Source organism: Pongo pygmaeus, chromosome 10, assembly GCF_028885625.2.
Source record: "Pongo pygmaeus isolate AG05252 chromosome 10, NHGRI_mPonPyg2-v2.0_pri, whole genome shotgun sequence".
NCBI classification, from domain to species: Eukaryota; Metazoa; Chordata; class Mammalia; order Primates; family Hominidae; genus Pongo; species Pongo pygmaeus.
The window spans coordinates 48324124-48336424 of record NC_072383.2 but is presented as its reverse complement, the minus strand read 5'-3'; the positions used below and the strand labels follow the sequence as shown (position 1 = coordinate 48336424).

The window sequence follows — 12301 nt, the reverse complement described above, 5'->3', positions numbered from 1 at the left end:
TACCCTTTTTAAAAATCTAACAGATACACAACAGCACTTCCTATATGCCAGATGCTCTTTCTAAGCACTTTATAAAACATTAACTCAATTACTGCTCACAACAATCCTATGACATAGGTATAATTATTACTCACATTTTAGAGATAAGGAAATTGGGGCATAGAGAGGTTAACCAACTCACCCAAGGTCAGCTAGTGACTGGCAGAGTCAGAATTTGAACTTAGGCAAGTCTAGCTCCAGAGTACACACTCTCAACCACATGTTATGCTATGTCCCATCAACCAGGGCATCTGCCTTCGTAACATCCTGAGCTGTCCAAACATTTTCCCTGTGAAATGTTAATATCACGTACCTCAAATGTATTTTTTGTCACACCAGCAAGCCCAAAGTACATCATGCCTCCAGTTCTGGAGCTAACACAGATTTCTCCAATTTCGTCTGTTTTGCAGAGCTGGGGAGGTCCATCTGGTTTCACAATGCACATCATCCCTAACGTACAGAAAATACAGGTTAAAGGACAAAGATTCTAGAAAACCTTTGTAAAATAACAGCTTCATCCTGTGAACCCAAGAAGGTCCTGCCTTTACTGAGTGGCATTAAGTAAAAATACCTAACAGGAATGCTAAACATAAACCTGAAACTACATAGGTATATTTGAAATGTAAACCTTGTAGAGACAGTGACATATTAAAGATGAATGCAAAGCCCAAATAAACAGGTTAGATGAATGAGGTGTTACCCTTAGGCAGGTCAAACTCAAACACTCATGGAAGCAGTATGCTCTAATTTTCTGCCAGTCCCAATGGCTTGGCAATTACAGTGAAAACCAGGTAACTTTAACATCTCTCAGTATTTGACCTTCCAGGTAAAGAAATGGACTTGAAGCATTCACAACTGGTAAGTCATACAATACTGCTGGAAGGTCAGCGTAATTATAATGACTTAACTATTAGAGAGGATCTGAGAAATTAAATGAGTTAAGTACTGAGTTAAGGGTTCCTCGTTTGGGATTCTGTATTTTATCAGGCTTTATTATCTCTGATGACAAATCTTTATGAAAAACCAAATGGTGCTCCTTGCGACTCACCACCAGGCATTACATGCCCCACATCCTGGACCGTCAGTGCTGAATTTTTATCTTCAGTATTGACCCGTATTACCCCATAGCTCAATCCATTCATTGAGAGAATGGCTCTTCCTGGCAAAGGGGCTCCTGGAACTCCAGGCCTGAAAAGAAGAACCCATCAAGTTTGGTGAATGAAATAACATCAAGGGAAAAATACGAATACACAGGAAGACAAATTTCCTCTGGCTACAATACCAAAAAAAATTCTCCATTTTCTCTCCCAAAAATATGCCAAATTAGAGCTGGGTGTGGTGTCTCACACCTGTGATCCCAGCAACCGCTGTGGCAGGAGGATTGCTTGAGGCCAGGAGTTCAAGACCAGCCTGGGCAACACAGTGGGACTCCATCTCTACAAAAAATACAAAAACTAGCTGGGTATGATGGCACATGCCTGTAGTCTCAGCTACTTGGAAGGCTAAGGTGGGAGAACCATCTGAGCCTGGGAGGTTGAGGCTACAATGAGCTATGATCATGTCACTGTGCTCCAGCCTGGATAACAGAGCAAGACCCCATCTCTAAAAAATTAAATTTAAAAAAAATGTAGTGTAGTAAACACATAAACCAGCAACATGGTCATTTATTATCATCATCAAATATTGCGTACTGGGCCAGGCTTGGTGGCTCATGCTTGCAATCCCAGCACTTTGGGAGGCCAAGGAAGGTGGACTGCTCAAAGCCAGTAATTTGAGACCAGCCTGGGCAACATAACAAGAACCTATCTCTACAAAAAAATTTAAAAATTAGCCAGGCGTGGTGGTACACGCCTGTAGTCCTAGCTACTCAGGAAGTTGAGGCAGGAGGACTGTTTGAGCCCAGGAGGTTGAGGCTGCAGTGAGCCATAATCATGCCACTGGGTGACAAAGAGAGATCCTATCTTAAAAAAAAAAAAAGTATATCTATATACACACACACACATTCACTGATACTTACATACATAATAGTCTTGAATATACTATAGATATACTATCCATACTTAAGCTACAATCAAGAACAGTCTGTTTCTAATCTAAGGTGCTATGGATTCCGAAGAGCAAAATGGCACAGAAAAAGAGCTAATTCACAAATACGAAATGGTATCAATTAAATTTTTCAGTTTACTGCATACACTTTGAGCAAGAGTGGGAAAAATGAGATGCTTGAAACTACTTAGAAAAGTAGTTAACATCCCTTTGTCATCACCTGGTAAATACTGCACATTTCATCCAAGTTGTAACATACATCAAGAGCATCTGACATCTTAAACAGTACCTGCGGATTGCTACAGTCATAGCTTCAGCAGACGTGGCGCACGGACAGATGGCCTCAGGCTTCAGTCCATGGCTTTGGAACAGACTCAGGAAGGCATCACAGGATGACACGGACCCTAAGGAGTTGGAACAGATCAACCTGAAGCTGAAACTGTGATTTTCATTACTGCAGGAAAATGGTAAAGAATAGAAAGCTGACATACTTATTTCTCATGAGAACTCATATTGTATATTGTTAATTCCACACAAATATTTTACTGTCCCTGTGAGATGGTTTGATATATTTCAAGGACAAGTTAATGCTCATCCAGCCCATAAAAGGTCACTGACACTATTTAAAGCTACATCTTGGAATAAGGCTGCTCCTATGAAACTGACAAATCAGTATCAGAGATAACACTGCAGGCAATATGCAGCCAGTTTATAATTTAGCAACTCTTCCTGAGGAACTGTCACAGCCAGTGCAATTTAACATTGGCTTAGCTCCACCTTCTATATGATATTAAGGTCAAGCCCATGTCTGTGTTTTAAACTATGATGATCAATGTGACTACTAACAAAAGTCCACTTATGACAAACAGCGTAGTGCTCTACCTGATTCTACTGTGTGAAGGATCCAGATTTGGGGACTTGTAGAGAAAAGCAGGTAACACAGGAATACCCAGTTACATGACAGAAAGAGGTTATACATGAATGAGCAAAAAAGAATGACTTAAAAGCTTATAGATCCATCAAAAGATGAATGAGTAAATACAATGTGGTGTAACTATACAATGGACGATTTCCTGGTAGTAACAAGGAATGCAGAAGTACTGACAGATACTACAACACGGATGAACATTGAAAACATGCTAAGAAAAAGAAGCCCATCACAAAGACCACATACTGTATGACTGCATTTATAAGAAATGTTCAGAATAGGCAAATCTAGAGAGACAGGCAATAGATTAGCAGTCGTCTAGGGCTGGGGCAGGGGGAAAAATGGGGAGTGACTGATAATGGGTATGTGGTTTCTTTTTGGGTGATGAAAATGTCTAAACTTAGATTGCAATGATGGTTGCACAACTCATGAATATACCAAAACCACTGAATTACACACCTTAAATGAGTGAGTTTTTCAGTATGTAAATTATATCTTAGTACAGGGCAAAAAACCCTAATCTATCAAAACACAGGATATTCCCAGATCCACAACGCAGAAATACTCACAGGGGTTAGCTCCATCAGTCACAATTAACATTCGGAGGGAACTCAAGCTCACGTCTCTTTGGTCCCGATGTGCCATCATAGCCCAGTGCAAGTCCCGACATTTTACTAAAGCTACCTTGGCTATAAATTCAAAAGGGATGAAGTTAACATACACAATAAATTTGGGACATATGTAATATACCATAATAAAGACATTTTTAGTTATTTGGGGAATCATGATATTTGCTTGGAGAAAAAAACGGTTTCAAAGAGATTGTGCCAATAGCCCAGAGGCAGAAATTATCACATTTAGACAACTGACTGGACCTACAATTGTTTGTTCACTGAGACCCTCTAGGCAGGTCACAGTATCCCAGCCAAGGAAATTGTGAATACCAAGACACTCAAATCTAATTCAAGGCTTGCATTTGGAAAAAATTCATCTCAATGCTTAAGAGAGGACATCAGTGAGATGAACACGCAAGGTACCTAATTCTGTAGTAACTAAACTCTACAATTTGTTAAGGGACAGGAGCACAGAAATGTTTCTAACAAGGGCAATTTGAAAATCTCTGAAATCCCTGAAATCTTAATTCAGACAGTCACATAATTAAAGCTCAGATGCTGCGGGTGACTACCTTTGTGAGCATGTACTCTTTGGACCCAAGAGAGAGGACAGGTTTTCATAACAGAGTAGGGTACGCTAATTGTGTGCATCTTATTCATTACATTCTGAAAAACAAAGAAAGAAGAAAAGTAATCAATATAAAATACATACTTAGCATTTTAAAATTGAGCTGATATTTTGTTAGCAATTTTAATTATACAAGTAATACTCAAATACACACTCTTTGAAAACCATCTTAAATATTAAATATAAGATTGAAGTTCCTTTAATACCTACCCTCAAACCTGGTTCCCTCCTCTCCTCGCCAGAGATAATCAGTTACAAATTTGACAGACATCCTTCCAATCTTTTTTCAATGCATTTTCATAGATATTTGTTCCCATAGAAATATATAAGTATTTTTAACATAAAAGACATCATATTATACATATATCTGTAACTTGTTTTTTTCATTTAAATTGTTTTAGAGCTAAGTCTATGCATATCAGTACAAGAGATCTACATAATTCTTTTTGAACTGCGGCATAGTATTCCATTGTTTGGCTATATCACAATTATTTAGGCATTTCCCTATTAATGACAATTTTTTGCTACTACAAAAAATGTTTCAAGGAGCACATTCCTATTTCCTTCCCTGGGCTTGTGCAAGTATTTCCCTATACGGATATGTAGTACTGCTGTCATATGGGATATGCTTTTTAAAAAAAAAAAAAAAAAAAAAAAAGAGACAGGGGTTTCACTATGTTGCCCAGGCTGGCCTCCAATTCCTGAACTCAAGTGATTCTCTTGCCTCAGCCTCCAGGGTAGCCAGGACTGGTGTATGCATGCATGTATGTATGTATGTATGTATGTATGTATGTATGTATGTATGTATTTATTTATTTATTTATCTGAGACAGAGTCTTGCTCTGTTGCCCAGGCTAGAGTACAGTGGTGCGATCTCCGCTCACTGCAACCTCTGCCTCCTGGGTTCAAACAATTCTCCTGCACAGCCTCCTGAGTAGCAGGGATTACAGGTGTGTGCCACCATGTCCAGCTAATTTTTGTATTGTTAGTAGAGTTGGGATTTCACCATGTTGGCCCAGCTGGTCTTGAGCTCCTGGCCTCAGGTAATTCGCCTGCCTTGGCCTCTCAAGGTGCTGGGATTACAGGCCTAAGTCACAGTGCCCGGCTGTGGTATATGCTTTTAAAATGTTAACAGACACTGCCAAACTGCCCTCCAACCCACTTAATGCTTTTATCATGTTCGTACTTGCCACATGCCACAAAGGGGCCAGCTGGGCATCACAAAGCAAGAAATCAAAATGTCCCTGTTTCTTACAGGAGGTCCTGCCTACACCTGTTAATTTTTTTTTGTTAGATAAAGCTGAAGGTGTTGAGGGGTCATGCAATTTAGGGTCTCTCCTGCCACTCTAATCAAGCATACCCAAGACACCCTGTCCCCAAAGAGACCCAGCCTGGTAGAATAACCAAGCCTTCGTATTGAGATTAGCCATTTTGCTCACTCTCTAATTTGCCCAAAGAAACCAAGATACTACTGCAAGATACTGTTTTCTCTCTCCAAGTTTCTAGCTCTGGTGAGAAACTTTTGGTTTCAGGAAAAGGCTGGTGTTTATAACTCAATTCTTCACACATGTCCCTATCGTGCACTTGGTATCACAGAGAAGAGATTCTTCTTACCTCCTCAAAAGGGTTTTTAACTTCTGATAAAGAAGAAAATGGGAAAGGTTTCAGAAAAGAGCTAGAAAGTAAATTTACTGAAGATTTCGAGGGTTCTGGGTGAAAAGGGATCCACCTCCTCTTCCCTCATGATTCATTTCCCATGAGGGAAATGAATCATTACCCAGCTCCTGCAGTATCAAGAAAGTGGGACTAGAGGCTCTCTGAAGTCCTTTACAATTCAGGTAACCTTGTATTTTTTTTCTCTCTCCACCTACATGGTATGTTACATATAGTAGTTTTGCCACTTGAAATGTCCCCTCTCTCTACCTCTATATCCCCTTACAAAAATTTCTGTATGTCTAAAGCTTACCTATTTTTCAAAGTCCAACTCAGCTGTCACTTCTTCCATAAAAACTGCCTTGAAGCCCAGACCTGGAAGGAAGTCACCTTTTTCTAACACCCATAGTATGCTACCTGTTCCTCTCTGATGGGAAGAACCCCATCTACCTTGTTACTCTTCTTCAGTTGCAGCATGTAGCTTATGCATGGCAGTCATTCAAAACATTGTCCAGTGGAAAGGTTATATAGCCTCTGGAAAATATTACTGACCTTTTGGGGATTTAAATTTCAAACAAGCACTGAGAGATGCTCCAGTTACACAGCATGCTGGCCTTATCTCAAGCACAATTTATACTAAGGGCCTTAAATCTGAGTAGCTTACCGCAAACATGCCGTGCCACAGCCCAGCATCCTTCTTAAAGTCTAAGACATTTACTATTGTTTCCCCTAAAACAGAAAAAATAGGAAGACAAAGAAATCATCTTTAGTATTAAGCAGTAAAAAAATCATGTCACTTGCCTCTCATAAACAACTGATTTGATGTTTGTTTGTTTTTTCTTTTAGATGGAGTCTCGCCTCTGTCACCCAGGATGGAGTGCAGTGACGTGATCTCGGCTCACTGCAACCTCTGTCTCCCAGGTTCGATCAATTCTCCTGCCTCAGCCTCCCAAGTACACCACCATGCATGGCTAATTTTGTATTTTTAGTAGAGAGGGAGTTTCACCATGTTGGCCAGGCTGGTCTTGAACTCCTGACCTCAGGTGATCCTCCTGCCTCGGCCTCCCAATGTGCTGGGATTACAGGCATGAGCCACAGTGCCCAGCCTGATTTGATGTTTTTAGAGAAATTACTAAAAGTTCTCAGGGGCTTTTGAGGGTCTCCTCAAAATGGGTAGAGGACTGCTCATAGGGTAATGTGGTTACAACAAAGCCAAGGAGTTAGAAACTTCTTGTGACTTAGGCATTTCTTCCAAGAGGTATTTTTTTCCTAATTATGCAGAGAATACATGCTTATTTTAGAAACTTTGGAAGTTTGACAAATATATTTTAAATTTCCTAAAAGATACTTCCTAAAAAAAAAAAAAAGTTGGTGTGTATATGTATATATCTCTAAACATTCTATCTATCTATACACACACATATACTTCTAGGCATATTTACATCTAGATAGATATCTAACGTGACAAACTGGTATACAAAGCTTGGTATCTAACTTGTTCCTACTTAATGATATATTGAAACAATTTCTTCATATCTTTAATATTCAAAAATAAAAATTTTAATGTCTCAGCCATTATATGAATGTATTATAATCTTTTTTTTTTTTTTTTTTTTTGAGACAGAGTCTTGCTCTGTCACCCAGGCTAGAGTGCAGTGGCATGATCTCGGCTCACTGCAACCTCTGCCTCCAGGGTACAAGTGATTCTCCCGCCTCAGCCTCCGAAGTAGTTGGGATTACAGGCACAAGCCACCACACCTGGCTCATTTTTGTTATTTTTAGTAGAGGTGGGGTTTTACTGTGTTGGCCAGGCTGGTCTCGAACTCTTGACCTCAGGTAATCCATCTGCCTCGGCCTCCCAAAGTGTTGGGATTACAGGCGTGAGCCACAGCGCCTGGCCTGAATGTATTATAACCTAATCAATCCTTATTTAAGGGCATTTTGATTGCTTCCATTATATATATATATATAATTTCATGATAGAACATTATTGTCTGGTTAAAAATTTTATCATGACCATTTATTAACTTGTTTCATTTTACAAAGGGAAAACACTAAAAAAATTAATATTGCAAATAGTGGTTTATGCAATTATGTATCAACCTATCTAAAGTTCAAAAATATTGAATACATTTTTGTGTTTTAATTTATGCTTTTTGGTAGCTGAATTTCTTTGACTCCAAATGTATAGCTGGTAGCCCACTATACAGGCAGGGGAAGACGGAGATACCTGACATTCCACAGCTAATAAAAACATGATTTTAATTAGGGTTTTCTACTGCTGTACTCTAGAAATTATGCTTTACATTTTGGTTTGCCCAGAATTTTGGTTCCTTTAAACTACAGCATATTTTTGAGAAAGAAGAAAACAAAAGCAAGCCAAGAATGTGTCTTGGGACATTTCACTCTGAATTCAGTCATTAAATGAGGTCCAATCACTGAGCATTGTGCTCACAGTCACACATCTCTGAAGGTAACAATGAGGGCAGTCATGGGATGAGGTCTGACCTTCAGAATAATTGCAGGCCTGCGACAGAGCTTGGCAGTGAGACAACATTGCAAGCCGGGACACTGTAACTCCCATTACACTCCCTTCTTTGCTTGTTTTATACTAGAAAACAAAAACAGAAACATAAGAAACACAATAAAATGGGTTATTTCAGATGACAAAACTAGAATCCAAAAACGAAACCCAGAAAAACCATCATAATGGGCTGAATTTAACATGTTTAATATGAATATTTAAGGCAATGTACTTGGGTCCCAAACTCAAATCACACAAAGATAGGATTGGAGGATGACAAAGCTCAACAAAAATATATGTGAAAAAGACTTCAAAGTTTAATAGTCATCAGTGTGAAGTGGCTGCTCAAAAGCTAAAACAAACAAGTGATTGGAGCTATATGAATAGAAATACAATATCAAATAAATACAAGTCAAGCACAGCACTGCAGAGTGAAAGGTATGTAAGACGCGGTCTCTCTGTGTTAGAAGCACCCAATTTTGTAAGGAAGAACTAGAAACGAATGGCCTATTTGCTCCTCCAAATCATTCAACTATAATTTTGCTTTTACCCTTAATGTTCCATTCAAGTTGCTTTTTACCAGGACTATCAACTTCCCTTTCTTTCTTTCTTTCTTTTAAGAGATGGAGTCTCACCATGTTGCCCAGGCTGGATTGGAACTCCTGGGCTCAAGCAATCCTCCCAGCTCAGCCTCCTGAGTAGCTGGAACTACAGGCGTATGCCACTGTGCCCAGTGCAACTTTAAAAAAATTTTGGCTGGGTGCGGTGGCTCAAGCCTGTAATCCTAGAACTTTGGGAGGCCAAGGTGGGCGGATCACAAGGTCAGGAGATCGAGACCACCCTGGCTAATGCGGTGAAACGACGTCTCTACCAAAAATACAAAAAATTAGCCAGGCGTAGTGGCGGGCACCTGTAGTCCCAGCTACTCAGGAGGCTGAGGCAGGAGAATGGTGTGAACCTGGGAGGCGGAGCTTGCAGTGAGCCGAGATCACACCACTGCACTCCAGCCTGGGCAACAGAGCAAGACTCCGTCTCAAAAAAAAAAAAAAAAAAAAATTAAGTCTTCCCAAGGGCAATAATGAGAAGGGGAGAAAGAGTAGGAGTTTAATCTGTACCTGACTGTGAACAGTCAACTGAGATAATTCACTACCTTAGGACCAGCCCCAATTTTTTGATGGTTAAATCAAAAGGACATTTTGCATACCTTATCGAAACTTTCTGCAAAATTTGACTACTCTCTTTCTTGACGTTTTCTCCTTCCTTGACTTTTTTGATACTCTTCTCTTCTAGTCTCTGTCTCTGTGTGTCTGTCTCTCTCCCATTGCTCCTCCATGTTCTCCACCCTTATCTCTTTTCACTTTATTCCATTAGGTTACTGCATTCCTAGTAACTCCTAGTTCTCTATCTACCCAGGCCTCTCCTCCAGAAAGATCCAGACTGACAGAGTCAACTAATCCCCTGGAATGACCAGTAATCCTGTGAAACTCATATATCCATCACTGCCTTCTTTACCCCTGTCCCTGCCCATGGAAACTCTTCCTGTTTTATTTTCTATCTTAGTGAAGGATGCTGCCATCAATCCCAGTTGCCCAAGTGAGAAACCCGAGTCTGTCTTGCCTTCTTCCTCTCCAGCATCAGTAACTAAGCCCTGTGTGCTCTATTTCCTTACTGTCTGAAGCTCCATCTACTTTGCTCTCTGCTCTCTACCATAAGCTTGGGCTCACCTGAATAACTGTAAAGCCGGTCTCCTTTTTTTTTCTTTTTGAGACAGAGTCTCACTGAAGCTGGAATGCAGCGGCACGATCATGGCTCACTGCAGCTTTGAGCTCCCAGGCTCAGCCTCCCAAGTAGCTGGGACTACATGCATGTGTCACCACACCCGGCTAATTTTTGTGTTTTTTGTAGAGACAGAGTTTCCCATGTTGCCCAGGCTCGTCTCAAACTCCTGAGCTCAGGTGATCTGCCTGCCTAAGCCTCCCAAAGTGTTAGGATAATAGGGGTGAGCCACTGCGCCCAGCCCTTATTTCCTTTCTTAACCCAACCAGTCCAGATATATCTTCTTATAATAAATTCATTCTTGTCACTCTCCTGCTGGCAACCCTTTAATAACTCCCTATTACCCAGAGATGCTTTAAACTCACTAATAGAGTCCTGTGGATAATAGGAGGATCCCAAGCAAGAACTGCAAGTTAATTCAAAGTAACAGGCACTTAGAAAGACAGAGGGTAGAAGTTCTAATAAGGCCACAGAGCTAAGCAAGAGCCACACAATGAAGGACCCTCTACCTTTAGGAAGAGCCAATAAAGACAACTGAAGGAATGGCCAATGAGGCAGAGGAACTGAGAGAGGAGTCCAAGAAGCCAGGACTGGAGTTTTAAGGAGGACCGAGCGATGAACCATGTCATCACTGAGACATGACATAGATTGAGAGTTGATCACTAAATTTGGTATTTTTAATTGCTTATTTGTATTTTTTTTCTTTTTTGAGACAGAATTGTGCTCTGTAATCCAGGATAGGGTGCAGTGGCATGAACACAGCTCACTGTTGCCTTAACCTCCTGGGCTCAAGTGATCCTCCCACCTTAGACTCCTGAGTAGCTGGGACTATAGGTGCATACCACCAGGCCCAGCTAATTTTTTATTTTTTGTAGAGACAGGGTCTCACTATGTTACTCAGGTTAGTCTTGAACTCCTGAGCTCAAGCAATCCACCTGCCTCAGCCTCCCAAACTACTGGGATTAAAGGCATGAGCTATCTTACCTGGCCTATCTGTTTGTCTTTTAAAGATACTTAGATCTGTTCCATCTTTAAAAACAATCATCCTTGCATCCAATAATACCCCCATCACCTCTCAGAGCTACTGGTCACTCTCTTCCTTTTCTTTGCAGTCCTCCTATGTGGCCTTCCAAAGTGCTGGGATTACAGACAGATGTGAACCATTGCATCCAGCCTCTCTAGTGCAGTGGCATGATCTCAGCTCACTGCAACCTCTGTATCCTGGGTTCAAGTGATCCTCCCGCCTCAACCTCCCAAGCAGCTGGGACTACAGACATGCGCCATCATGCCCAGCTAATTTTTTTTATTTTTAGTAGAGACGGGGTTTCACTATGTTGGCCAGTCTGGTCTCGAACCCCCAACCTCAAGAGCATCCACCTCAGCCTCCAAAAGTGCCGGGATTACAGGCGTGAACCACTGTGTCCCGCCCCAGCCTCTCTTTTTTCTATTTTTTTTTTTTAATTTTACTTTAAGTTCTGGGATACATGTGCAGAACGTGCATGTAGGTTACATAGGTATATGTGTGCCATGATGATTTGCTGCACCTATCAACTCGTCATCTAGGTTTTAAGCCCCACATGCATTAGGTATTTGTCCTAATGATCTCCCTCCCCTTGCCCCCCAGCCCTCAACAGGCCCCGGTGTGTGATATTCCCCTCCCTGTGTCCATGTGTTCCTATTGTTCAACTCCCACTTATGAGTGAGAACATGCAGTGTTTGGTTTTCTGTTCCTGTGTTAGTTTGCTGAGAATGATGGCTTCCAGCTTCATCTATGTCCCTGCAAAGGACATGAACTCATTCTCCCAGCCTCTCTTTTCTATATCCAAAATTTTTTGAAGTTCTCTCTACTTATCACCACAGTGTTCAAGGTTAGATGATTTTCCCCCAAATCTTGAAAAAATTTTTTATTGATTTACCTGTTCATTAACTTAACAATTGGTGAGCATATGTCTCAGGCAGGATGCAGAGTGGCGACGGCTACAGCTTTTAGAGTTAGACCTGACTCTGAGTCTAGCTCTGCCATTTTTGAGTCATGTGGCCTTTGGTCAGCTACTGAAGTTCTTTTAAGTCTTAGTCTCCTCATCTAGAAAGCA

The 12301-nt window shown here is 40.8% G+C and overlaps 1 protein-coding gene across 6 annotated transcripts in view; it reads right to left on the bottom strand.

The window, feature by feature from the left end:
* DIP2B (disco interacting protein 2 homolog B) overlaps positions 1-12301 on the bottom strand; it is a 252843-nt gene that overhangs the window by 51013 nt on the left and 189529 nt on the right. For all 6 annotated transcript variants that reach the window (XM_054442807.1, XM_054442806.2, XM_054442810.2 and 3 more), the window contains 7 exons: positions 8417-8519; positions 6573-6637; positions 4200-4293; positions 3583-3702; positions 2375-2489; positions 1088-1227; positions 353-489 (listed from right to left, as the gene is read on the bottom strand). In XM_054442807.1, the coding sequence (XP_054298782.1) occupies positions 353-489; positions 1088-1227; positions 2375-2489; positions 3583-3702; positions 4200-4293; positions 6573-6637; positions 8417-8519 (774 nt within the window). The remainder of the gene's footprint in view (positions 1-352; positions 490-1087; positions 1228-2374; positions 2490-3582; positions 3703-4199; positions 4294-6572; positions 6638-8416; positions 8520-12301) is intronic.